The sequence below is a fragment of the Coenobita brevimanus genome, chromosome 62, assembly GCF_032717465.1.
Source record: "Coenobita brevimanus isolate Jiangsu-jjx chromosome 62, ASM3271746v2, whole genome shotgun sequence".
In the NCBI taxonomy this organism is placed as follows: Eukaryota; Metazoa; Arthropoda; class Malacostraca; order Decapoda; family Coenobitidae; genus Coenobita; species Coenobita brevimanus.
In genome coordinates, this window is record NC_137015.1 from 39,485,203 (window position 1) to 39,511,433 (window position 26,231).

General features: G+C 42.1%; 1 protein-coding gene across 3 annotated transcripts in view; it reads right to left on the bottom strand.

Annotated features, from left to right (window-relative positions):
- The window catches only part of LOC145404139 (uncharacterized), a 59,936-nt gene that overhangs the window by 8,436 nt on the left and 25,269 nt on the right, over nucleotides 1–26,231 (bottom strand). For all 3 annotated transcript variants that reach the window (XM_080275768.1, XM_080275766.1, XM_080275767.1), the window contains exons 5-14: nucleotides 25,078–25,294; nucleotides 23,954–24,171; nucleotides 22,579–22,701; nucleotides 19,064–19,234; nucleotides 16,949–17,071; nucleotides 15,057–15,185; nucleotides 14,475–14,573; nucleotides 11,906–12,073; nucleotides 9,908–10,072; nucleotides 7,830–8,065 (exon numbers count right to left, since the gene is read on the bottom strand). In XM_080275768.1, the coding sequence (XP_080131894.1) occupies nucleotides 7,830–8,065; nucleotides 9,908–10,072; nucleotides 11,906–12,073; nucleotides 14,475–14,573; nucleotides 15,057–15,185; nucleotides 16,949–17,071; nucleotides 19,064–19,234; nucleotides 22,579–22,701; nucleotides 23,954–24,171; nucleotides 25,078–25,294 (1,649 nt within the window). The remainder of the gene's footprint in view (nucleotides 1–7,829; nucleotides 8,066–9,907; nucleotides 10,073–11,905; nucleotides 12,074–14,474; nucleotides 14,574–15,056; nucleotides 15,186–16,948; nucleotides 17,072–19,063; nucleotides 19,235–22,578; nucleotides 22,702–23,953; nucleotides 24,172–25,077; nucleotides 25,295–26,231) is intronic.

Consider the following 26,231-nt stretch of genomic DNA (forward strand, 5'->3'; position numbering starts at 1 on the left):
GTGGGTTTAGAAGTATGTTCATACATTAATAAACATTCTGGTACTTATGGACTCTAACTTGGGAACCTACCCTAACCGAACCTAACCGAACTCTGAAAAACACATTCCTACTGCACATGCATGAGGTAAGTTTAGTATGGAAAGAAGTACAGTATGACACTTTCTGGTAAGTATAGTATGGGAAAAAATACAATATGAAACATTCTGGTAAATATAGTATGGAAAATAGTACAACATGAAACATTTTGGCTACTTACAGCAAGTCCCTGGCCACCTCGATGAATAACCGCCTCCTCTCGGACTCTGACAGTAAGAACGATTTCCTGAAGCACTTGCACTACACTCTTCCTGAAGTCTTGCACTGAACTTAGTCACTAACACACAGAAGTCCGTTCTTTTCACAGTGTTCACTTTAGTCCAAATAATGTTCCATTAAATTTAAGTGTTGCACATTAACTTTTCCCAAGTTTTTAAGTTTCCAAAGCCAAAACAAAGAAGGTTAGTTACGTTAAATTTCTTTTCTACTTAGTCTTTTCTCCCAACTTGAAAACCTTAACACAACACACCGTTTTTCACTGCACAACACTCAAAATTCCCGTGTGGTCTAGTGGAAAAGTTCTTGCTGTTTATTCACTGTCAAAGCCCGAGAGTATCACTGGCAGGCGTCCAAGGGGTGCATCGGTGGGTAGTGGTGATGGCGTACCGACTACAGAAGACTCTGAAGACAGCCGCAAACTCACGTCGAGCGGTGACTCCACTGTAGCTGATGTGCTGGGCTGTGGCTCGGAGCATGAGGGCCTGTCTTGGGGAGGCAACGGAGTGGAACCAGGGCTTGGCACAGCGGGGTCACGGGCCTGAAAAAACTGTCAATCGTTGACTGACGCAAGGACCGACGATTCTGGCGATTGATGATGCGCTGCCGGAAAGCACGCACTTCCTCCACGAGTCCCAAGGGCCCCATCTCCCTGTCGCAGTCCGGGTGTTCCAGGTAGTCTAGGACGAACTCTAGATGTTCCCGGAGTGCGCTCAGCTTGGGGATGGCTGGAGTAGTGTCCTGCTGGGCGGAGTCTGCATCATCATCGTCTTCGTCGTCGGAATCTTCAAGTTTGGGACTGACACCAGCAACCGAAGACGCGATCTCGATATCAGACAACGTCTGATACCCAGGATCGCCCTGGAAATAGAGTCGTCCAACCACTCACGAACATCGTCCACATCAACATCGTCGCCGTGCGTACGTAGCCGTGCATGGAAGTCATCCACGTCAAACCCTAGGAAATCGTACTCCACATCTGTTCCGAGAAGCAGACGAGACCAACCATTTTCAAGTTTTCACAGGGACTTCCTTCCATGCACTAGCCCAGTTGTACAGCGCAGACTTGATGTTGTAGCGGCGAAGGTTTTCCAAAGTCCGCTTGCCTCGAGTGTCACGTCCTTCCCTGCGCTCGTCCTCGTCCTCGAGAACCACCATCACCTCGTCCAAGAACTTCCGACGGTACAGGCGCTTTGTTGCCACGATCACTCCTTGGTCCATTGGTTGAATGAGAGCAGTCGTATTAGGTGGCAGAAACATGCACCTAATACGGCCATTCTCAGCAACCAAGTCCTTGTCGCACGGGTGGGCAGGTGCATTGTCGAGGAGAAGGAGAGCCTTTACCTGGTCGCGAGGAATTCCCAGTGTCTTCGTCTGGTAATGTATGACCTCCTTGACGAAGTGATGGTGAAACCAGTCTTTGAAAATCACAGCTGTGAACCATGCTTTCAAAGAATGGTACCATACGACAGGAAGGACATCCATCACCCCACGAAGGCACCGAGGCTGCTTTGCACGGCCAACAATAACGGGCTTAAGCCGGTGCATGCCGTTAGCATTGGCACAACACAAAGCAGATATCCGTTCCTTAGAAAGCTTGCGGCCAGGTACACGCTTCTCCGTCTCATCGGCGAGAGTGTTCGTTGGCACCGAGCGATAGAATAGGCCAGTTTCGTCAGCGTTATAGACTTGACCGAGAGTGAGGCCCTCCCTGTCGATCAAGCCTTTCACCTTGTGCCGAAACTCGTCCACTCCATCCTCGTTAGCGTCCAATGCTTCGCCATGTGCTTTACGGTTAGTAAGGCCATGTCGCAACTTGAACGCGAAGAGCCAACCCTCGGATGCCTTGAAGTCTAGGGCGTCGTGAAGCCTTGCAAACTTCTCAGCAGCAGCCTTCAGCTCCGTTCCACATACCATCACACCAGCTGCACGTTGCTGTCGATACCAAATCCAACGTGGAGCGGTCGATCTCTGCATACTTGGGAGTAAACATAACCTTCCTCTCCACGTTGCGTTTGCTTCTCGACGAGAAGTCAGCCGTGTACTGCATGAGCTTGTCTCGGGAACGCTTGATATCAAACAAAGTCGACCGGGCCAGGTTGAACTCGCGGAGAATGCGAGAGGAAGACCAACCCGCATCAACCTTCTCCAATATCTCCCGTTTCTTCTCCAGAGTCAACACCACTCTCTTCCTTTTCTCAGGAGGCGGGGCCATCATCACACACACTAAGAGTAGGGCAGAGAGCAGCAGGAGGCCTTGCAGCAAGTACGGCACCACCACAAAAGCGAGCACGTGGGCAGCCATGACGAAGAGCGTAGGTCTTGTCGCGGTGAGAGACAGGCGGGAAGTGGGGAGGATGCAGCGGCGCTCTATCGGACGTCGGAGGAATGACGAACCAAAACAATGCTCTCACGCGGCGCGCGCGGCAAGTTCAAATTACGGACGGCAAAAAATCGATTTTTTTTTCCAATTTTTTTGGATTTTCGGACCATTTTGGGAATGTTTGATCCCAGGACGATAAGGTTCGGTTAGTGGGGATGTTCGGTTATTGGGCGTCCGGATATTAGAGGGATTACTGTATAATTTTCAGAAGAAAGGATTTTTTATTTTTCAGGAGATGAACAGAGGAAGGAAAAGCAAATTAAATTTAAAAAAAAAATAAAAAATCCATACACCAGATTAAATGTGTCCACTATTCATTAAAACTGGGATGGGGAATGTCCAGCCTCCGGGCCATATAAGGCCCGCAAGACTGTTTGATCAGGCCCGTGAGGCAATTCATAAATGTAATTTCATAGTCATGAACGAATATATATATATATATATATATATATATATATTATGTACTGGGCTACAGTTGATTTGAAGCTGATAATTTTGTATGGCCCGCAAATGATGTTAAAAATATCCTAATGGCCCTTAATAGGACAAAGATTCCCCACCCCTGCATTAAATAAATCTCTAATACCTGGACCTGAACTGTTGTATGTTGAAGCCTGGGGGGACCTAATCTAGGGAAGAGTTCCAAAGAGCAGCAGCTCAGGGAATAAATGAATTCTGGTAGGCATGAGTTCTGCTATATGGCAGTGTGACAGGTGGAGGATGGGCAGCATAATAACAAGGGACAAGGCGATATGGAGGCGATTTGTTTGTGGCTACCCCTTACGGGATTAAGGGATCTGGCTACAGACAGACAGTCCTGAGTGCTACCAGATGCCCATGAAGCATAAGGAATACAACTTCAACTGAGAAGTTGCCATAAATGTATCTGTAGAATAATGCAAAGGACGAAACATTCCATCTTAATTGTAAAGGAGGCAGTTCACTTGTATTTGCTGGATTATTAGTTATTCTCTATTGGATACGTTTATGTGAACCTACAGCACATGGTGAATGTTTTTGGTGTATCAGACAGAGCCAGGATTCTGGGGGCCTGAATGGTGAGTGAATGGAAGCATGGCCCATTGGACTGGGGAAAATTGGGCTGTCTGGATGCTGCTACTCTCACCCAGCCCTGTGGTGGGAAAGGAGGTCCAGATGATAATGATGATGATGATGATGACTAGTTATTCTCACAGCTTTGTTCTGAATTTTCTCCAGTTGTTTTAGTGCAACCTCTCCACATCCACCCCACATGGAAGAGTAAGATTTGAGCTGAGAGCACACAACTCTTGTAAACTATAGCTAACTGTTCGTCAGTGAAGTTACGACTCTGTATAACAATCCTTTTTTTTTTTTTTTTTTTTTTTTTAACAAGCGATCAAACTTGAAAGGTTCAACTGAGGGTACCGTTAAGTAAAACACCACGAATTCCAATAGGCAAGGTGGTAGGTGGGGGCGCTCACCATCCAGTCACTCAAAGTACTGCTGCTCTCGGGTGCCTGACCTTTCCTCTCTTCCTTCCTTCTATCCTTCCTTCCTTCCTCTATCTTTCTTTCCTTCATTCTTTCCTCTTCCTTCTGTCTATGGGTGAATCTACATTGAGTGACAAGCCAAATGGTCTCCTGTACACCAGAAATCCATTTACTACGCTGGGTAGTTACAATATACAGTAATCCCGCATTTTTTGCGGATTTTTTGTCTACGGTTTTGCCCTCTCGCGGATTTTCTTAGCATTAACAAGTTCAACAAAAATATCCTTGAATATACAGAAAAAAAAAAAAATTGAAATTCCCGCAGCTTCCAATTGTAGCGCGGTAAACTCACGCCACCCTCTGTTCCTTTCCCGTGGCCCCTCTGCCAGTGTTACCATATCTAGCATAATTTTATTCTTTTAGCATAATTTTGATCAAATTTTCGAGTCTGCAATATTTTTTAGCATATTAGAAGTTTTAGAATCATTCTAGCATAATTTAGAATGGAATGGAATATTTTTGGAATAATTTTATAAAAGCTACAAATCAGAGAGAGAGAGAGAGAGAGAGAGAGAGAGACAAATAAGGTAAGATGTTTGAATAGTTGGTTACTTTCAGTTTGGGCTTGGTTGGGTTGGATTAGGTTAGGTTAGGTTAGGTTGGATTAGGTTAGGTTAGGTTAGGTTTTAGGTTAGGTTCGGTTTGGTTAGGATAAGTTTGAGCTTTGTACTTTACCCATGAAACCTAGGTTTTTCCGATGGGTTTTGGTATGATTCATTCGATTTTCAGCTTCATTTCAGTCGGAAATGACCATTTTCTGTGTTTCCCCCCCTCCCTATAACCCCCGATTCCCCAAAGATCCCTCATTATTTCATGGGGATGGGGGGGGGGTCATATCTCAAAATCTGGTTATTTCCGACGGAAATGATGCTCAAAATCGAACGAATCACATCAAAATCCATCAGAAAAACGTAAGTTTCGTGGGAAAAAGCAGTATGGGTAGATACCGATATTTATCCTCTTACTGTATGTAGGTTCATTTTAATATTTTCATAGTAAACAATACATAATTAATATGTTGCACGAATATGTATAGAATTTTATCATTTAGCTTCAAGTTAGCATAATTCATTTTTTACTTGGAACAAATATGCTCAATCTAGCATAATTTTTTCATTGCCCTAGCATAAGTTCGTTGTTTGGATATGGCAACACTGCTCTCTGCCTCGCATTCTTCAGTCCATGCCTGCCTGCCGTAAGTGGATGTTGTGGTTGTAACCACACTATGATATGAGCCTCTTGCCTCCCACTTGCCTTCCACATGGCCCCAGGACGTAAGCCAGCCTCACCAAAGGCTAATAATACAATTAGTAGGAACTCCAAAGTGACAAAACGATCAAGAAAAGTTATGACCTTAGCAGAGAAAATTGTGTTACTGGACAAGCTAAGAAACGACCGTGCGAGTGTTTGTTATCACCAGTTTATGCATCTTTTTATTTTGTACTGTTTTGTTAATAAATGTGTAGATAATTGTGTATTACAGTACGGTGTTTACGTTTTTCCTTCATAATGGAGTATGTGCTTTCAATCTTGTAAGAAGGTATTTCGGGATGAGTATGGAGGTTTCGGGACAATTCGCAGTCACAACAAACAAAACAATTCGCCTTCATTAATGAAGATAGCTATGGGTGACGCTAGAATATAATTCAAAGGCGACTACAGCGAGGAAGAAACAAGTTAATTATTGACTAAAGGTGCAACTAATAAATAATATCCAGAACCTACGCTACTGAACATAAACTTTGCTGGATCCCCCTGAAATATAGTTATTAAAGTATTGATTAATTAATAATAAGTATATTGATGAAAGTATTGATTAGTATATTTATAGAATGGCGGGGAATCGTCCAGGGTGCGAATTGTTCTGAAGGGGAATCGTCCATGTTTTGACGGGGAATTGTCTGACGGCGAATTGTCTTGCAATCAGTATGGACATGGACTGTGTGATGGGCAGCATGGTGGACACAAGTGCAAGTTTTCAATTGTTAATAGAGTATTCGCGGAATTGACTTTTCGCGGGGGTTACAAGAACGTAACTACCGCGAAATATGCGGGATTACTGTAATCAAATTACAGTGCCTAGTGGTTTAGTGGGTAATTATGGCACTCCAATCAGATTGAGCCAGTGCAGGTTTATATCCAAGGGGTGGTTAGGGTTTACTGCTCATGTAAAGAAAAAGAGTGTTTGCATAGTCCAAATCATTCATCTAGAACATGAACAACTTTTGGAGTAACACTTTTCAAAACTACAGGAATTTCATCTGGACTTGGAGCTTTCTTGGTTGGTAAATTGTTGTTTTGTTTCACTTTTAAAGGCTCCAACATGTTTGCACGCACTGGCCTTGATCACCTGATGGCAGCTGTCCATGCTGCTCGGTCTCTGGCAGCTTCCCTATTCAGTCCCCTTAGTAGAGCAATATTGGAAGAGTCGATTTCTACTGCAGGAACATTCCGACTGACTTCCTCTAAGCCAGAATTTCTTGTAAATGTACTGGCAAAAATGTTAACTTTTCCACGAAGGTCATTTACAGTGTTTCCGTCTAACAGTTTTTACAGGGAAATGAGTGATGACTTGCTAATGATAATAGAGAAAGAACTGAGAGCTGACCAGAATATTTTGTTGTCATTAGGATTATATAATACTGTACCTTGGATGCTTGATTTGGCAACATTTATTACTACTTTTGTATGGTTTCTAGAAATTTTAAAGTGACTGAGGGATATGGTAGTTTTTTACGTTAACCCATAGCGTCCGGATGTCATGTATAGATGACTGCCTGGAGATGTCCGGGTGGCATATATACATGATCTAGTGTTTCCCAGCATAGTTTGAATATTTCACAGGTAATTACCACCACAGGCAAGTACTGGCAACCCTCCTGCACGCATCCCGGTCATGCTCCAGTTACCTGCATATCTCCACCATGGATGGACCTACACAAAAATTTTCCCTGTGTCTGGTGAGATGCCAGCCAGCCTGCCTCAAGGTCACTGCCATAATGACTGCACTCCCTTGCTCACATCATTACACATTCACACCACATTTCTCAAAGCCTTCATGGAAATGGTGTTTGTGGTTGATTGCAGTATTCTGAGTGTTTTTTTATTGTGAAGCATTAGTATGAGCCTTACTTGTGCCACGCATATGGACACAGCCACAAAAAACACAAAAAGTTACACCACTTCCAATGGCTCTCTCTCTGACTCTATGCACTACCCGGACAATCCGAGGCCATCAGCTTGAAGTCGAAGGACTGTTGAGTATCATGACACTTAGTTTTTTTTTTATTTTGGCTAAGTATCAGCTAAGATATTATGGTCTAAAAAATGGTGATTTTCCATAAATCCATAGCTGGAGGAAGGGTTGGCGGAAATAAACATTGGATGCCAGGGGTTAAGTAAGCGCTATATGCTCGAGCTCTGAGTCACTGCTTTGGTGCATGCTAATAAGAGAAAATGGGGAAAGAAAACTGGCTATGGACAAAAATATTAACAAGGATAATGCATAATCCTCCCATGTGTCTAGTTCTCCAAGGAAAAAAATAACCCAAGGTATGAAATACAGCAGAACCAATCATACTAATGCTTCAGGATCCCACACCTGATCTCCAGTGCCCCAGTCTCTGAGGCACTATGTAACTCCGATCCCAAGAACGAGCGAGCCATGTTGACACCTGGCTCTGAGGTGGTGGTGATTGGCCCCAGGTCGGTTTCTTCCTCACCCTCTGCGATGGCGCCCTCCACTGTGGCCTCAGTGATGGTGCCCTCAGCGTCAACATCAGCACGTAGCCATGAGCTCACGTTGGAGGTCACTGACGCTGACATTAACCCATCATGCTGGACACACAATCAGGAAAACATGAAGAATGATGACTATTATTAACCCCTTTAACCCTTGCTGGGCTGATTCTTTGTAAGCTAGTTTACCTCCTCTGAGTCATTGTTTTATAACCAATGTTAAATTTACCTTACATTAGCCTTGCAGTCTGGCCTAAGCATACTTACATTGTGCTTCACATGAGGTCTGCAGCTTGGCAATGGTCAAACATAATTATTCACCTCATGCAAATACAGCTATACAAAGATTAACAATCCTTCAACACAACCTCATGCTGGAGTTAACTGATGCTGACTTCAACCAATCATGCTCTACACAAAATCAGGAAAAGCCACTCTGCCAGCTTCCCCTCTCTACCAATTCTAGCTGCCCGTGAAAAGTCATGACATTTTGGAACACAACTCTGATGTCAATTTACTTGTGAGTTGTAACACATTTAAGAAACTATTGATGCATGGTGTATGCTAATAAAAGAATCTGGGGGAAGAAAACTGGCCAAAAGCATAAATATTGACTAGACAGTATAAACGTGCAAATTTCCCTTCCAAAATAATTATGAGGGTGGTAGGTGGTGGCGATCATCATCCACCCACTTGATGTAGTGCTGTCTACTTCTTCCTTCACCTCTACAGTATTATTCTTTATCTGTGTCTGCTCTCCTTTCTTCCTATTTCTCTAATCTTTTCTTCCACTTTTTATTACTCCTTCCTTTTCAGATGGCCTTACAATGAGTGACAAGACTAATGGTTTCCTGTACGCTAGGAAACCATTTATAACACTGGGTGGTAACCATATAACCAACCCATACGTGTTCCCTACATGTCAACATGGGTTGACAGAGGTTTAGTTCCCCTCCCACAAAACAACTAACTCAAAGACCAATATCGACCCATTATGGGATTATGGTGTCTGGCTATAGATAGATAAAATAAACAGTGAACACAAAATGGTTAGGAAATCCTATTCAAGGCTGTACACAGCTCAGTACTAAAATAAAGCTAATGTTGTGATCGTGTAGATGATCTATTACAACAAATGCAAATGTTGGGTGAGAGAGAGAGGCAGGTCAGAGCTTGACTTCTTTATTTTCTCTAACATTCCACGCTGCACAGCACCCGCCTTCAGATTGTCTGAACAAGAAGTGATAAAGCCAAGACTTTTATACCCCTGGAATTTCCCTCCTCCTTTCTCGTGTTGCAACTGATTGACTACCTATACGAAAGTTCTGTCATCCTATCCCACGCCTAATGTGCCATTAGTGTTACCCTTGTTGTATATCTACATAAACTGAAAAAATATCACTAACCACAGGGAGGGATTATTCAGTCTATGTAGGTATACAGCAAGGATAGCACTATTGGCACAATCAAGGGTGGGGTAGAATGATGGAATTTTCCAAAAGGTTGCCAACCAGGCTGTAACATGAGAAATGGGAAGGGAATTTCTAGGGGTATAAATGTCTTGGTTGTATCACTTCTTGTTCAGACTCTCTAAAGATGGGTGCTGTACAGTCCCAAATATTAGAGAAAATGAATAATTCAAGCTCTGACCTGTGTCTCTCTCACACTCAACACTGTTGTGATCATATTTATCTATGTGTTAAATGTTAAAATACAATCACAAATTAAAAAGAACATACAGACTGAGACGAATGCTAGTGTGCACAGCGCAAAGCTTGCTCCTTCACTATATATCCCAACCACTTAATACTAAAAAAATGGAGAGCTATGCGAAAGTACTCATGTGCCAATTAACAGTTTTATTGTGGAAAATGTGTTAAATGAAGGTATGCTAAAACAAAAACTTACCAGTACCGTACGTCCAAGTTTAGCAACACTCACCGCAGCTGGATCTGCTGGCATAGCAGCACGCAACTTCTTGACTTTCTTGGCGAGGCGGATGTTGGTAAGTGCCAAGGCCTGGTATTCAGCACGGGCCTTCTGCAGCCGCCCACTCAGGTCACTGGCAATGGTCTCGGCTGCCACACGGCCACGCACCTCACGTTTCTGAAGTATATACCATCTTGTGTCATTCTTAGTCACTGCAGTATGATGATGTCTCATTAATTATCCCCTTCACTATAATTATTTATGTATGTATGTATATATATATATATATATATATATATATATATATATATATATATATATAGATATATAGATATATTTCTTTACAGTATTATCTGATACTTTTATTCAAAGTTAAGAGATTTTTTTAATTTTAAGATTTATCAGTAGATTATAGCTTTTACTAACTCCAACACGTCAAGGGTGCTCTACCAGATTGGCTAAACCAGCAAGAATATAGAACAAAGCATCCTCTAAGTAAATGAGTCAATATCAAATTGTAACTTTTCTCAGATCTTCAGGAACTGTTACACACCAGCCACAAAACACAGCAAAATGGAGGATTCCTATCAAGTGAACCCATATGACCCAACTTATGTGGAAAGCAGATGTAACACCATAGATGATGATGAAAAAGGCTAGGGCCTATGTACACAAGGGATTACAAACAATCTCCATTAATCCCTACAGCATGTGTACAGGTGAGTGTAACAACTTCATTACTACACACCAAATAAGAAAAAGATAAGTTCATATAAAGTACAACCTCCCAAACCCAAAAATTTGATTTCCAAAAACCTACTTTTTTATTTTTATTTTTTCATCCAACAGGAGGAATCTGACATCATCTGTCCTTAAACAATCAATGCACATTTGAAGACAATGTTTATTTGTCGGCAAGTATAACAACAGATGAAATATTATTAATATGAAGCACTTCACTGCATTTACTGATCATTCTACAGTAGGCTATTTTTTAAGTGATTAACTAGCAGTAATCATTCTTTCCACCCTCTTCTGTCTTTCTTTCCTTCAATCTCTCTTCTTCCTTCTGCCTATGGGTGACTCTACACTGAGTGACAAGCCAAATGGTTACCTGTGCACCAAGAAACTACTTACCGTACTATGCTGGGTGGTAACCATATACTGGTAACAACATTATGAAGCTTGGTGGTTTAATGGGTAATTATGGCACTCCAATCGGACTGAGCTAGTGCAGGTTTATACCCAAGGGATGGTTCAGGTTTACTGTTCATATACAGTAATGCCACTCGCAGATGAGTGAAGCTGGTCACTCTCATCTTAAATATCAAGATCAACTTGCCTAGCCCTGGGCTCCTATGCTCCTCATGGGGCAATACTGGATTAGATAATGAATGAATGATCATTATTCTTCTTTCAAAGTACCTGTATTCCATTTTTCATAAGGTCTTTAGATCTATGATTTTGGATTTGAAAGTTTGTACATTATTTTTTTCTAACGAGCGTCCATACTGCACCTGTTCATTACTGAAAATGAGTCTGTTGATAAAATAAACAAATTGCTTTAAACTGCAATGAATGATGTTGTAAATTAGGGGAAAAAAAAAAGTTCAAGTACTAAATTACTTCATCGGTGAATTAGTGAGTGCTCTCATGTACTACTGCTACTACAATATGAAGGCTTTAAAACAGAAAAAAAAAAAGTGCCTGAGAACTATATCCTTTAAAGCCTCCAAAACAAATAAAAATACAACCCTGGCACAGTGACCAAAGACATGGCAAGCTGGTCAATGCTAGTATGTCTACAAAAAAGATCAACAAGGAAAATGTGTTAGAAACACCTCTCACGCCAAAAAAAAATAGGGCCTTGGCATACTGCCCTCGTAGGTGGTGAGTTGGTTGATCCTAAAACGCAAAAAAACAAAAACAAAAAAAAACAGTAAGGAGGAGGTGCTGAATAGCCAGCTAGTACACAGCTCTTGAGGTGAGAGTGATGACGGGCACTTTTACCTGAGAGGCAGTTAGCTGGTCAATCTTGGTCTTGAGCTCTGTAATGGTGGCCTGGAGATGAACGTTGTCCTGGCCCACCACCTCCTGACGCTCACGGTGGGTGTCACACTCAGCCTTGGCAGCCTTCATGTCCTCTTCTGCCTCATGCACTCGCTGCTTCAGTGACGTCTGAGCAAGGAAAGAAAAAATATGAAAACTATACACTGCTATAAAAAATAAAAATAAAAAAAAAATAAAAAAAAAAGTGTTCCTGACAAAAATCTAACGAGATTCTTCTACTTACCAAAAACAGAATTCCTGAAATGGCATACTTTGTAGCCTGACAAAAGATATATTTCTCCCCTTATCAAATGACTCCTAAAATCACCCTCATCTTAAAAGCTGAAGGCTGGTGATGGGAGTTAAAAGTTCGGGATGTGAAGTGAGCGGCACCACCTTAATGCTATAGAAACATGCCTCTCATTCAAAAACAACCTTTTCAAGTATTAACCTATCTATTTATCGACCTTAACCTCACTTCTGTAAAGGAAAGAAGGAAAGAAAGAAAAAAAAGGATATCTATCATTCTGCTGGTTTTTGCTCCAACAGTAGTATAAGGGCCATGACTAGACTACTTAGTATTGACATTTCAGAAACCGAGAACATGCCTCACTCATCCCCAGGTGGCACCATGTGAAAAATAAACCAAAACCTCTCCTCAGATGTAAATCCCTAAGGGACCTATATGGTTGACATGCCTTAACCCACTAAACTACCAGATGAGAAGTTTTCTCTTTCTACAACCACGGTGTTTTATTCAGTATGAGTGAAACTTCTTAAAACCGTTAGATATAGTACAATCTTCATAACAACCTCAGTGATATTTTTAAAATTTATTCACATGGCATTATTCGTTAGGGTACGTCTGAAGTGATGGAATATGAAACAACTGCATTGTAACTACTTAACCCGGCCATGGTTTTTGTCCATGTGCAACTTACAGTATTTCTGAGCTCAGTGGCAGAAAGAGACAACAGAGTAAAACGGAGTACTCTTGCTGCTGGGTAATTTCGCCACGACGCCAGTAATTCCATTCAAAGGCCTATAGCTCCCAAACTACTGCATGGTTTCGGCTTATGTTGGGCTTAGGTTTTAGAGGAATGCCAACTTAACAAGGCCATGTGGAATTCTGATCCAATGTGCAAAAAAATGGCATTGGAGAAATGAAATTGTTCACTAAAAAATTTCAACATTTAATGAATCAATAAAAACTGGAAAAAAAAACATTCTACTTACCCACCATTTACATGTTTCAGGTTAAAAGTGGTTCAGAACTGCTTGCATTGTTCATACACACACACACACACACACACACACACACACACACACACACACTGAACAAAACAGTACTCCGCCACGCACTCATGCCATGCGAGTCCCCCTGAACAACTTACCAACCGTGAAACAATCAGTGAAACAATGATGGATGACATCTATGTAAAGGTCGCCCAATACATGGCATGGACCTTACTGTATGGTAGCCTAGACAACCTAACCCTACTTATAATCAATTGCGTATGATATGTACTGTGGTACTACAGTGTAACAATTATAACGTAAATATTATAACAGTAACAACAAATAGTCTGCAGTGAAATTACCCCATTGGGAGGGGTAATTTTGCCACGAGACACTTTTTTTTTTTTTAATTTATGGCAAGACCCCAATTTTTTTTTCTACAAAAACAATTATAGGTATCTTTAGCAGAAGGGCTGAATGTACAGGTAAAACAAGAAAAATGGCAATATTCCACATGTGACAGTTTGTATTTAGCAAAAATCACTGTTCATGGCGAAATTACCCTGTTTTACCTTACTATAATTTTACATCCTTTCTATATCATTTCTTCATGACTTGCATCATATTCTCATGCTAAGATATAGTTACAACCTGGCATTCAAGACGGAGATGGCGAGTTCAAGTCAAAATTTAAAAGAAAAGACCAAAGTGTCATCAGTAAGTTATTCTTGGTATGATAAGATGATTTTACTCAATTTAAACTCATAACCAAGTGGTCAGAAATATATGTATGACCACAAACCCATTCAATACAATTATAACTTTTTAAGATTAACTGTTGCTGATAACTGCCAGACAAATGAATTCAAACAAACTCCACCAGTTGAAAGACATAAGGTACACTGTATATTTTAAGTTTATATTAAAAAAAAAAAAAAAAAAAAAAAAAAAAAAGTACAAACAATTATTTGTATAAATCTACAGCCAGGCACCTTTATCCTGAAAGAGGTGGTCACAAATGAATTGCTCCCATGTCACCCTGTCCTTCATCATCAAGCTACCCTACCTCCAACTCACACCACTCACCCTCATATACCTCTCCACCCCATCCCTCCATTTCATCCTCAGTCTCCCCCTCTCACCCTCCACCTCATTCACATACTCTCCTAGTCAATCTCTCATTCTCCAGTCTCTCCACATGGCCAAACCATCTCAAGGTACTTCTCCTAAAGCTTTCCAACACATCCATACCAACAAAGGAACAATAGCAATAAAAAGGCAGTGAACGTACCATTTCAACCACAGCATCGGCAAGCTTCTGTTCCAGGTCCTTATACTCCCTCTTGCTCTGCTCAAGCTCTTCCAATTTTTTGATCAGCTCCTCATTAACCTGGCAGATGAGAGTGGTTACTTGAATATACACTTTAATGCTACCAACCACATGAATAAAATGATAACTGCCAATCCCATACCACTCCCTTTGAGGTTTAGAGGTGTAGGGCCTCAAGGCAAGGCTAAGTCCAGTGCAATAAAGGGTAGATTACCAGCTTCCTTCTCTTGATGGCAATACATGACCGACAATCTCTATTCACCTCTTGAAAATCGAACCTACACTGCATGGGAAGGCCATCACTCCCAGTGAGGTGTTCTAACCAATGGACCATCAAGCACAAATCAAATACATTCACACAATTTTAGACATGGTACAGTACGAGCCTTTCAATCTGATCACGAATAATCCGAATCTCAGCATTACCTACTCATCACTACAATTCAAAATTACCCACATCTTAGATCTCTTCCAATTCAAAGTTGAAGCTACTCAAAGTTATGGATTATGGTACCCTCCCTCTCCCCTACCCTCTCAACTTACGGTAGTGTACTTGAGTGCAAGGGAATTCTTCTCAGTTTGGTCAGCTGCAGCGTTTGTTGTCCAGAATTCCAGCTCTCGGGCTGACTCATCACGCTCATTTCTGGTTTTCTCCAGTTCTGCCTCCAAATCCTGGGAGATGAGAATTAAAAACATCATCCACCATCAAATGACACTATGTTTCTTCTTTAAGAAATCTCCATATTAAGACTGATTATGGTACAGCAATATTGCGGCATCTGGCAATAGATAGATAGATAGAATATTTTTTTATGCACTGGAAACTAAACAAAATGCCAAAACCAGCTAATTACAGTGTATGTGTGTGTGTGTGTGTGTGTGCGTGTGCATGTGTGTGTGTGTGTAATAAGACTCAGACTCACGTACTTCTGGCTTAATGTTTCCTGCCTGTGAATGATGATTGTATGATCAGTTACCAAGTTTGTAACCACAATTCACTCACATGGTCAGATGTACTAGGGTCAATGGTAGTCAACCATACTCCAGCCAATTTCCTCCAAACTCTCCTCTCAGCCATTTTTCTCCATATTCTTCTCTCACCCACTATCCTCCATCCTCCTCTCTCAGCCATTTTCTTCATACTCCTCACTCAGCTATTTTTCTCCATACGTCTCTCTCACCCACTTTCCTCCATACTCTTCTCTCACCAACTTTCCTCCATACCCCTCTCTCACCCACTTTCCTCCATATTCCTCTCTCACCCACTTTCCTCCATACTCTTCTCACCCACTTTCCTCCATACTGTACGTCTCTCACCCACTTTCCTCCATACTGTACGTCTCTCACTCACTTTCCTCCATACTCCTCTCACCCACTTTCCTCCATACTCCTCTCACCCACTTTCCTCCATACTTCTCTCTCACCCATTTTTCTCCTTACTCCTAAAATTAGTTTGCATACTACAAGTACTGTACATGATTACACAAACCTCTGCACTATCCTCTCTCAAACCTGTCAGCACTATCCTCTACCATCTCCATCATTATCCTCTACCCATTCTCTCTAACAGAATCTTTCCTATGACAATAAAAATCAGTATCAAAAGAACATTAAAAAAAACAAGCCCAAGACAATTTGTAACGGGAAAATTTACAAAAACAGTACAAAAATACAAAACACACAATATAGCTCTCTAAACTCCAACCAGCAACCACTCCTTACCCTAGTCATAAAGCTGAGTCCAGCTCCACCTCCGGCACATAACACATTCCTCAAATAATAAAACTCCTCTACACAGTTAAGATTCTCCAGCAACATCAATCCTTTCTTGCCTCTCAATCTCTGCATGCTCTCCCCAACGCAGTGCACACATGAAATCAATTTTATTAGCAGCCTTCCTCTTATGCACTCACTCAACACAAAACACTGCACAAGATGGAGTTACTTTCCAAACCCTTGAGGAAAATTGCACATGGCCACACTCACTCTGCTTCTGAAGTACCACCATCAGTCCTACATATAATCACTATTATTTTTTCTGCATTTAGTCTCAAACCTTTGTACTCCATTTCATCTCTCCACTTCCTAAATCTTTCCTCCACTTCCCTCTTAAGCCTTGTGATCAATACCAAGCCATGAGTGAGTGATGAATGCCAAACAGTGCATGCATTAGGTATGTCAATGAGTGGAGTGTGTGTCAAGGTCTAGGTTGAGTGGATGGAGGAACTGGGTGGAAATGGAAGGAATGCTGCTTAACCGATTTCTCTGGTATCGCAAAAACCACATGATGTCCCATATGAGACCAGTAAGCCTGGAATTACTGTAGATCTTCTAGCACCCTATATGAAAAGGAGAACCTGAGGGATGACAATAATGATGATAATGATAACAATGAAGGCAACAGTAAGAGTGAGTAGGAGTGATGCTAGTCATACCACCAGCTTCTGTGATTTGCTCTTAAGTCCCTCGCGAGCATCAGTGAGGGAGTGGTCCAGCTGTTCCCGTTCCTTACGTCCCGCCAGTAGTTCCTCCTCCATTCTGCGGCCATCAGCACTTGCCTGATGTGGATAAATTTCATCATTTAACTATGTGAACCCAATTATCCTTTTTTTTTTTTCTCCCACTTTAATCAGGGCACTACAAGCCATTTTATGAAGCTACAAGGAGATCTCTTGTAGTGAAGGTGTTATACTGTACCCATTTTACTCTTACTTGGCCTAACACTGCGTTCTCTCCATCTTGAATGCTGAGTTGTAATGTGAAATTAACACTAGAATGGGATGCTAGTCAAACGGATGTGCTATGGAAAGGATGTAGAACTGTAGTGATATTTTTATACTACTGAGCTATGGGAAATAAGATGTATCATCATCAATATCATCATCTGGACCTCCTTTCCCACCCTAGGGCAGGGTGAGGAGTTGCAATGTCCAGACAGCCCAAGTTTGCCTAATCCAATGGGCCATGCTTCCATTCACTGTTCTGTAACCACTCTAGCCATTTCTTCCTCTTTTCCTCCACTGCTCTCTTAACCTCTTCATCTTACCACACTGTACCTTTCTTCTTTGTGGTTACTCTTGCCACAACACACATTGCTTTAGCATTCCTAACTAAGCAATCCCTATATGCATTCCTAACTAAGCAATCCCTATATGCATTCCACAGGTTGTCCAGATCCATTTCATTCCAATTCACTGACTCCAACTCCTCCCCTACTTTGGCCCTGTAATCATCTGTCATTTCTTTGATCCTCAGCTTCTCAATTTTCAGTCTTTCTCCCTGACTGCTCCTCTCTCTCCCGGTCCACTTCACTCCCCTCACCTTGATCTTGCATACCGCAATCATATGATCTGACAAACCTCCACATTGTCCTCTCACACCCCTCATATTGGCAACCATTCCCTGCATCGACCTCTCTATGAGCACGTAATCAACTAGGCTCCTTTCAATATGATCACCGTTCCCTCTATACCACATACATTTATGTGCATCTTTGTGTTTGAAATATGAATTACAAATGCACAACCACCTTCCCTGACACATATCCTTCAGTTGTTTCCCATTATCATTTTCTCTTGGTACTTCCTTACAACCCATTATGTCATCCTCTGGACCAGTGCCTACTCTTCCATTCATATCATGCATTACGATCACTTTGCACTGGTATCTCCTGGGTATTTCTTCCACTGCTTCATCCAGCTCATCCCAAAACCTGTCTCTTTCTCTCACTCCTGTCACCACACAGTGTATATGCTACAATCACTCCCACTTTCACCTTCTCAAACTTGAACCTGACATACATATCTCTCAAGCTGACACATCTGTAATCTCTAATTCCACTCTGCCACACCTCATTCATCAACAAAGCGACTCCTTCCTTGCATCTTCCTCGCCCATTCATACCCGATCTTACACACTGCACACCCTCCCACTCCTCTACTTCACACCCTTTCACCTCTGTTTCACACAATGCCATCACGGCATATCTCGCACTCTTGAACGCATTCGCCACTTCCACCTTCTTGCTCTCCTCAATCACACCTCTCACATTCCATATGGCCATGCAAATCTGCCCATTTGGTTGGGGCCCTGGCCAGGTATTAGGCCTTCTGAGGCTCTCTGAAACGTCTGCCAAAGTAACTTTGGTTAAGGGAATCTGGGGGACACTTAACCCGGCCAAAAACACCAGTTATGTGGTTACCTCCCATAATAAATGGTTTCCTGGGCACAGGAAACCATATGGCTTGTCACTCAGTGTAGAGACCATAAGGCATCCCTACAATGAGAGAGTGGGTGATGGGTGCCCCCACCTACCCTAAATACAGATGTAAAAGGACAAAAATCTGGGCTAAGCTAAGGTAAAAGGAGTACTGTACAGTGAATGGTATATCTAACCTTTCCAGTTCAAAAAGTCACCTCTAATCTGAATTCATTACTCCCTTCACAGCCAGATGGCTCTCTTTTTTGCTGCAAGAAGTCATCTGGAAACAACAAAAAAGTTAATAGCATGCCAGGAGACTGTAGTGAATAAGAGTTTACAAATACTATACCTGGTCATACTGTGCCTGCAAGGTCGTTATCTTTGTATTGGCCTTGTCCAGTAAGCGCTCTAGTGTCCTCAGCTTATCCTCCAGGTAGCCCTTCTCCTCCACCACCTGCCCAATGCGACCCATCAGCTCACACTTCTCTCCCGTTTCTTTCTTCATCTTTGTCTCCAGGGCCTGGCCAGGCAAAGGTGGGTGAGTATCAACTTGCAAACTTTCTTTATTATCATCATTACCATCATCCTGACCTTTTTTACTAAATAAGAACAGTGTGAATGATGTAAGTGGTAGATTATTAACAATGGGAATGAAGTACGGACCAGATGGAGAATATTTTGAAAGCCTGATGAATGGGAATAGAGAGCAGAACAGCTGTAAACATGACTGGTTTGGGGGATGTGCAGAAAAGGAATGCAGTGCCGGGAAACGTTACAATCGCACAGGTGAAGAACGCTGTGAAGTGGTTGAAAAATTGGAATGCAGCTGGGGTTGATGAGGTGTATGCAGAGATGATTAAATGTAGTAGAGAGAGCTGAATAAAGTGCTTGTTGGAGATATATAAGTAGGCACAGATGACTGAAACTGTGCCAGCTGAGTGGGAAGAGGTTGTGACTATCCTTGTACAAAAACAAAGGCGAGCAAAGTCAGTGCAAGAATTATCGTGGCATGAGTTTATTGAGTGTGGTAGGGAAGGTATATGGAAGAATTATTATAAAGAAAATAAGAGAGATATCAGAAGCCCTAGCGAGTGATGAATAGGGTGGCTTTAAGAGTGGCAGAGGATGTGTGAATCAAATATTTGCAGTTAAGACAAAGAGTGGAGAAGGCTTGTGAGAAGGACTATAAGGTGTTTACGGTATTCATGGATCTGGAAAAAGCATACAACAAAGTAGACAAAGAAGGATTGTGGATGGTTTTGCGCATGTACACCCAAGGAAAGGTCTGCCTTATACACCTGCCTGCCAGTTCGGAGTTCGGACCTTTATGCATGAGACAACCACTAGTGAAGCAGTAGCCAGACACTCAAATGTCTGGTACCAATACGTGGGAGGGGGGACGTTAAGGGAGGAGGAAGGCTGGGGGAGCTCACAGTTCCTATCTCTCCCTCTTCTATCCCCATTCTTCTCACACAGTTACCAGATAGATGAATGTTGGCTACTGCTTCGCTACCACTTCTCTCACATTTATTATTTTGAAGTGGTGAGCAAGTGTATAACATGGAACTTTCCTTGGGTGTACGGTGTAGATGGAAAACTGCTAGGTGCCATCAAGAGTTTCAATGATGGTAGTGAAGTATGTGGTAGGGTAAATGGGTATCTAAGTGAATGGTTCACAATCAGTGTAGCCATGTGACAAGGTTGTGTGATGTCCTCATGATTGTTCAATACACAGTATATATGGATGGGGTGATAAGAGAAGTAAAATCGCAAGTAATGACAAGAGGGATGGCATTGGTAATGAATGATGATGGATGGAATATCTCAAATTTGTAGTATGCTGATGATGCAGTACTACTTGAAAATACCAGACAAGAATTGGTTGACCACTGCAGAGTTTTGATGATGTCTGTGAGCGTCGTGCCTTAAGAGTAAATGTAGAAAAGAGTAAAGTGATGGTCATTGAGAGAGAAAGTGACTCCCAGCGTGATGTTACAATGAATGGAGAGAGACTCGAATTAGTGAGAGTTCAAATATCTGGGCACACTCATACAAAAGAGAGGAAAATGTGCAAAAGATGTAGAAAGTAGAGTGACACCAGGAAGGAAAGTAGCTGGTGCTATGAAGGCCTTGATAAGCAACAGAGGCTTGAGTGTTGCAGCTGTGCAGGGCTTACATGAAGGAGTGTTAGTGCCAACTTTAACATATGGATGTGAGACTACAGTGCAGCATGAAAATGAAAAGTCATGAATGAAAGCAGGGGAGATAGGACTGCTGAGAAATGTATGTGGAGTACAGAGAGTGGATAGGATACAAAATACAGTAATGTGATTCGTGAAAGATGCAGAGCGAGGAAGTCTGTGGAAACCAGATTCAAAGAGAGTGTACTGAGATGATCAGGTCATGTGGAGAGAATGGATAACAATAGAGTGGCGAAAAAGGTATATCTGAGCGAATCTGAAGGAGGGAGGAGGCGAGGCAGGCCAAGGAGAAGGTGGAGGAATTTGGTGGATGAGTGTGTGAGGAAGAGCGGTATGGAAGTTGGTGTGTTAGGGGACTAACAAGATCGTGCTGGCTGGATGAATGTTGTGAGAAGTGCATGATCAGGGACTTGGCACCCTTTTTTAATGTGACGGCATCCAGACTGACTCTATCGGATACATTTATGTGAAACTACAGAATGTGGTAGATGTTTTGGGTGTATCAGATAGGGCCATGGAAATGAAAAAGTTACTGCTTGACAGTATTGTGATACCAACTCTAATGTATAGAAGTGAGGCTTGGACCTTGTTGGAGGGACACAAATCAAGAGTGAGAGCAGTGGAAATGAGTTATTTGGAAGGAGTGTGTGGAGTTACATGGAGAGACAGACTGACAAATGAGGAAGTGAAGGAGCTTTGTGGTGCAGATCTGGATGTGATAGGTAGTGTTAGGAGAAACACACTGAGGTGGTTTGAACATGTGGAGAGGATGGAAAGTGAGAGACTGATGAGGAGAGTGTATGTGAGTGAGGTGGAGGGGTGGGGCAGGAAGGAGGAGGCCAAGGAAGAGATGGAGGGGTGGAGTGGAGAGGTATATGAGAGAGGGGTGTGTGTGATGGGAGCAGGGCAGTGAAATGGCAGGAGACAGGGCAACATGGAGGCAATTTGTTTGTGGCCACCCCTTGCAGGATTAGACCGTCTAGCAATAGACAGATAAATAGACAGACAGAGCCAGGATTCCAGGGGCTTGAATGATGGGTGAATGGAAGTGTGGCCCACTGGACTGGGCAAACTTGGGCTGTCTGGACGCTGCTACTCCTCACCCTGACCTAGGGTGGGAAAGGAGGTCCAGATGATGATGATGACGATGATGATGATGATGATGATGATGATGAACAGGGTAAGGTATGGCCTACAAAGCATGGAAAATGTTAATACTGGAAACAAGGAAAGGTACAGAGGATGTCTACAAGGATGATACCAAGCTTGAGAGTGACTGGAAGAAAGGTTGGAAATGATGAAATTACTAACCCTTTATAAGAGGAGAGAGGGAAGAGATTTTATTATGATTTCTAAAGGAGTTAAAGACCTTCACAAAGGGACAAAGAGGATCTTTTTAAGAAAGATGATCGAAGGACAAGATGACATTAACCTATGGAAAAGTACATACTGAATTATATGACAATTTTTAGTTCTCAAACAGCAGTATGGTTATCCTAAACAGTTTGAAACAGGAAGTAGTGCATGCAAAGAACATCCACATACTCAAAAACATACTGGATAAAAGTAGATATGGAGACAGGATAACACAAGCTTAGCAGAAATTTTGTAACCGCAACTAGGTACTGTATATACAACTAAATAAATGTTCTCTATCTCTGACCTGCAGGTGGTGCTGACACATGTTAAGCTGCTGCGTCTTCTCCTCCAGTTCCCTTTTGAGCTCCTCCTTTGTCTCCCGCTCTCTCCTCACATCACCAAGAAGACTCTCCTTTTCTCGGTCAAGCTGATGAAAGGTCACAGTGTTAGGAGCCAATAAATCCCTTTTGTGTGATGATTATTTTTAGCTTTACAGTACTGTAATCCTGCTATTATCATTCAATTTTGTTTCATGGAAGACTTCTTGTAATAAAAGGGGTTACTGGAATTTAATTCTAACCAGTCACTACAGATGTCTTCCTTTATCTGGATACTGTATGGTGGTGCAAAGAATGAACCATAATGCCTTTAAAATTATCAGATAACATATACTCATCATCTTGACCTTATTTCCCACTAAAGGATGGGGTGAGGTTGAATCCAGAAAATAATGAAAGAGAACACAAGCAATAGCAAAAACACTCACCAGTATGCAACCCTTATATCTATCAGTCTATATATCTGCCTATATCCAGCTACCTTAATCTTGGTGTTATACAGAAATCTGACCCCACGGAAAACTAACCCCTGGGTCACTTTTATATCTATAAAAATGACTTCCAGGTCATTTATGTACAGAGCTGGCCAAAAATTCACCCCCCCCCCCCAGCATCACATTACATTTAAAAAAAAAAAAAAATCATGGGGTACCAGTCTAAAACTACATCACCACCTGACTGAAGGACTGAGATGTTGAGGTGCCGGAGAAGTGGCCTGGTAATTCTCCAGACCTGAACTCCATTGAAAACCTGTGTGCCATAATCAAGGAGGAGTTCAGGCAGTATGACACTTCATCTGTCCCTCTACTGGCTGGGGCAGTGAGGGAGGTGTGGCACAATTTGGATCCAGAAAAGAAGAACCTGGCAGACTCTGTCCCTGAGCATCCCAAAAAGTGTATGAAGAACAAGGGATGCCCAACAGATTATTAATTTTAAGTATGTACCCCAATTAATACCTGTTTCCTTATTTTTAATGATGATGCAATGCAATGCAGAGGAGGGCATCTGAACTTTTGGCCAACATTGTATATATAAAAATGACTCCATGTCACTTTCCTTGAAAGAAAAACTGACTCAACATACAGAAACTGACCCCTATGTACCTACTATTCTATACCTGAAGTCAGTTTAAGTATAATGCTAGGTAGGTCACTTTTCCATGGGGGTCGGTATTCTTTCTGACATCATGAGGGGCAGTCCAAAAACAAATCACCTCCATGTCACTTTGTTCTCTGCCATCAGGCTATCCTCCCTCCATCACAAACCACCATCACATTCTTATATCCCTCCACTTTAGTCTTTATCCCTCCCTTTATATAAAAAAAAAGAAAAAAAGCACACCTTATTGATTTTGTCATGCAGTACACTCTCGTTGGTGCGCACAACAATCATGCTATCTGCTCCCTCCACCTCCTCGTCCTCCAGCACTCCACACACCTCTCCCCCAGCACCCCCAACTGGCAACAGCTGTAGTGGCGTAGACACACCCACAATCCGGCCCTCGTGCGTCACATAGCAGAACTGGAAGAACTCTCCAGCTTCTTTGGGCAGGCTGCTTGCTGTTGTACAAATGAGAGGCACAATGAGACTTAGGTTAGGTTTGGTTAGTTTATGAGGTTCAATTGAGTTGGGGGCTTAGGAGACTCCCAGGCAAATTCTTACCAGGTTTATTATGGATATGGTATTCTCATCTTAAATGTCAGGATCAACTCGCCTAGCCCTGGGCTCCTATGCTCCTCATGGGGCAACATAGGATTGGATGATGGATGGATGAATGGCAATTTCCTGATACATATTAACCTATTCATGCAAAACTATATTACATGGCTACAATTTATACCCCATCTATAGGTCTGAATATGGTTACTGGTAACCTATATTATATATTATGGCACCCCTGTCTGTTGATGGAGGTGCTGGTGGTACATGGGGGCATTCACCATCCACACACTCAATTACTCCTATCTTCAGGTGCCTCTAGTTATCCCTCTTTGTTGCTGGTGTTACAAAACAGACATGTCCACCAAAAGTGAAAATCCTCAAATAATGAAAACCCATCTAAAATGGCCCTCATAGCCATAAATTAACTACAGTACATGATTATTTACAATCCCTATGCAGTGCCCCCAAAACATAATAAGGCATTATAATCTACTTTTTTTTTAAGCAAGAGAGAGGAAACCAAAAGCTAGAAGCCTGCAAACTGTCCCTCTAAGAAAAAATAAAAGCATGATAATCGACAGCCATGATTTAACAAATATTGCCAATTTATCGCAAAATACACCTTAAACTAGTTTATTCTATACAAGATTACTCATCCACAAATAACCAAAACTGGCAAAGTCAAAACCATGAAAAACAAGGGATGACTGTACTGAGAGACAAGTCAAATAGTCTTCTGCAGTCTAGAAGACAGTGAGCAGCAAACCATTCTCGCAGTTGTCCCTCGTGGATATCAGGCTTACCCTTAAAAACAACAGTGAGTGGCAATTCATTCTCGCAGTGGTCTCTTGTTGGTGTTGGTGCCCACTGATAGCTGAGGTAGTCCCGGGGTGAGGTGAACCCCACGCGATACAGTGCCACACGGTCTGACGACTTACCCACCACACTGTCTGTCAGCACGTACGACACTGCAATGTCTGTGTCAGCAGTGTATGTTGCTTGCAGATTTTGGAATATCACCTGTGTTGACAGATAGGTAAAAATGATTGTTCTGTAACAGTTATCACAGTTATCAGGATGCAATACATGCAGATTTTGGAACAGTATCTCCAGACATGAAAAAAAATATATAATGTACTAGAGTTACCTCAATTCACTGCTTGCAGATTTTTTATTATCAACTGTGTCAACAAGTATGTAAAAAGGATCCTTGAGAGACAGGCAGACAAAAGATGGAGTGATTAGACAGAGTAGAGGTGTGGTTAGGAGGAATGTACAGGAATCCCACTGTTTGGTGATATAGTTGTGCTGCAGAAAATCATATATATTTGCAGACATAGGGGTATGCTGCCAGGAGTCCCAAGGATGGCTTTGTGAGGTATACTTTTAACTAACCCAAGTCCAAAACCAACTAAATGATGACAATGTCCATTTAAAACACCACATACTACCACTATATATCACCGCAGGGGCGCACCCAGGAACTTTCTAAGGGGGGGGTCCGTAGTGAGGTGAGGTCAGGTAATCCGATAATTAATGGGAGGTCATATGCAGGTTTAGAGTCAGAAAGCTGCTGGCTCAGGTTACTCTTTGTTTGTACTTGCCAATTTTTCATGTTTTGCTGTTATCGAAATAAATATATATAAATTTTTAAAGGACCCACAGAGCTAAGGGGGAGGCCCGGGCCCGGCCCCCCCCCCTTGGGAGCACCCGTATCACCGAAAGTAAATATCAATCACAAAACAACAGAAAAAGACACTCCAGGTAATTTAATGATTAAAATTTCCTAGGCCAAGCTGCACTCACATTTAATCTTACTAACGCTGCTATATATATATACACTCAATCCTTAAGTAACACGTGGTTGAGTAACACGTTTTTGTTCTAACGCGGTCAGCATAATGAGACAAGTCATGTCAACACGCGGAAAAACTCGAGCTCACGCGGGAAGTCAGCT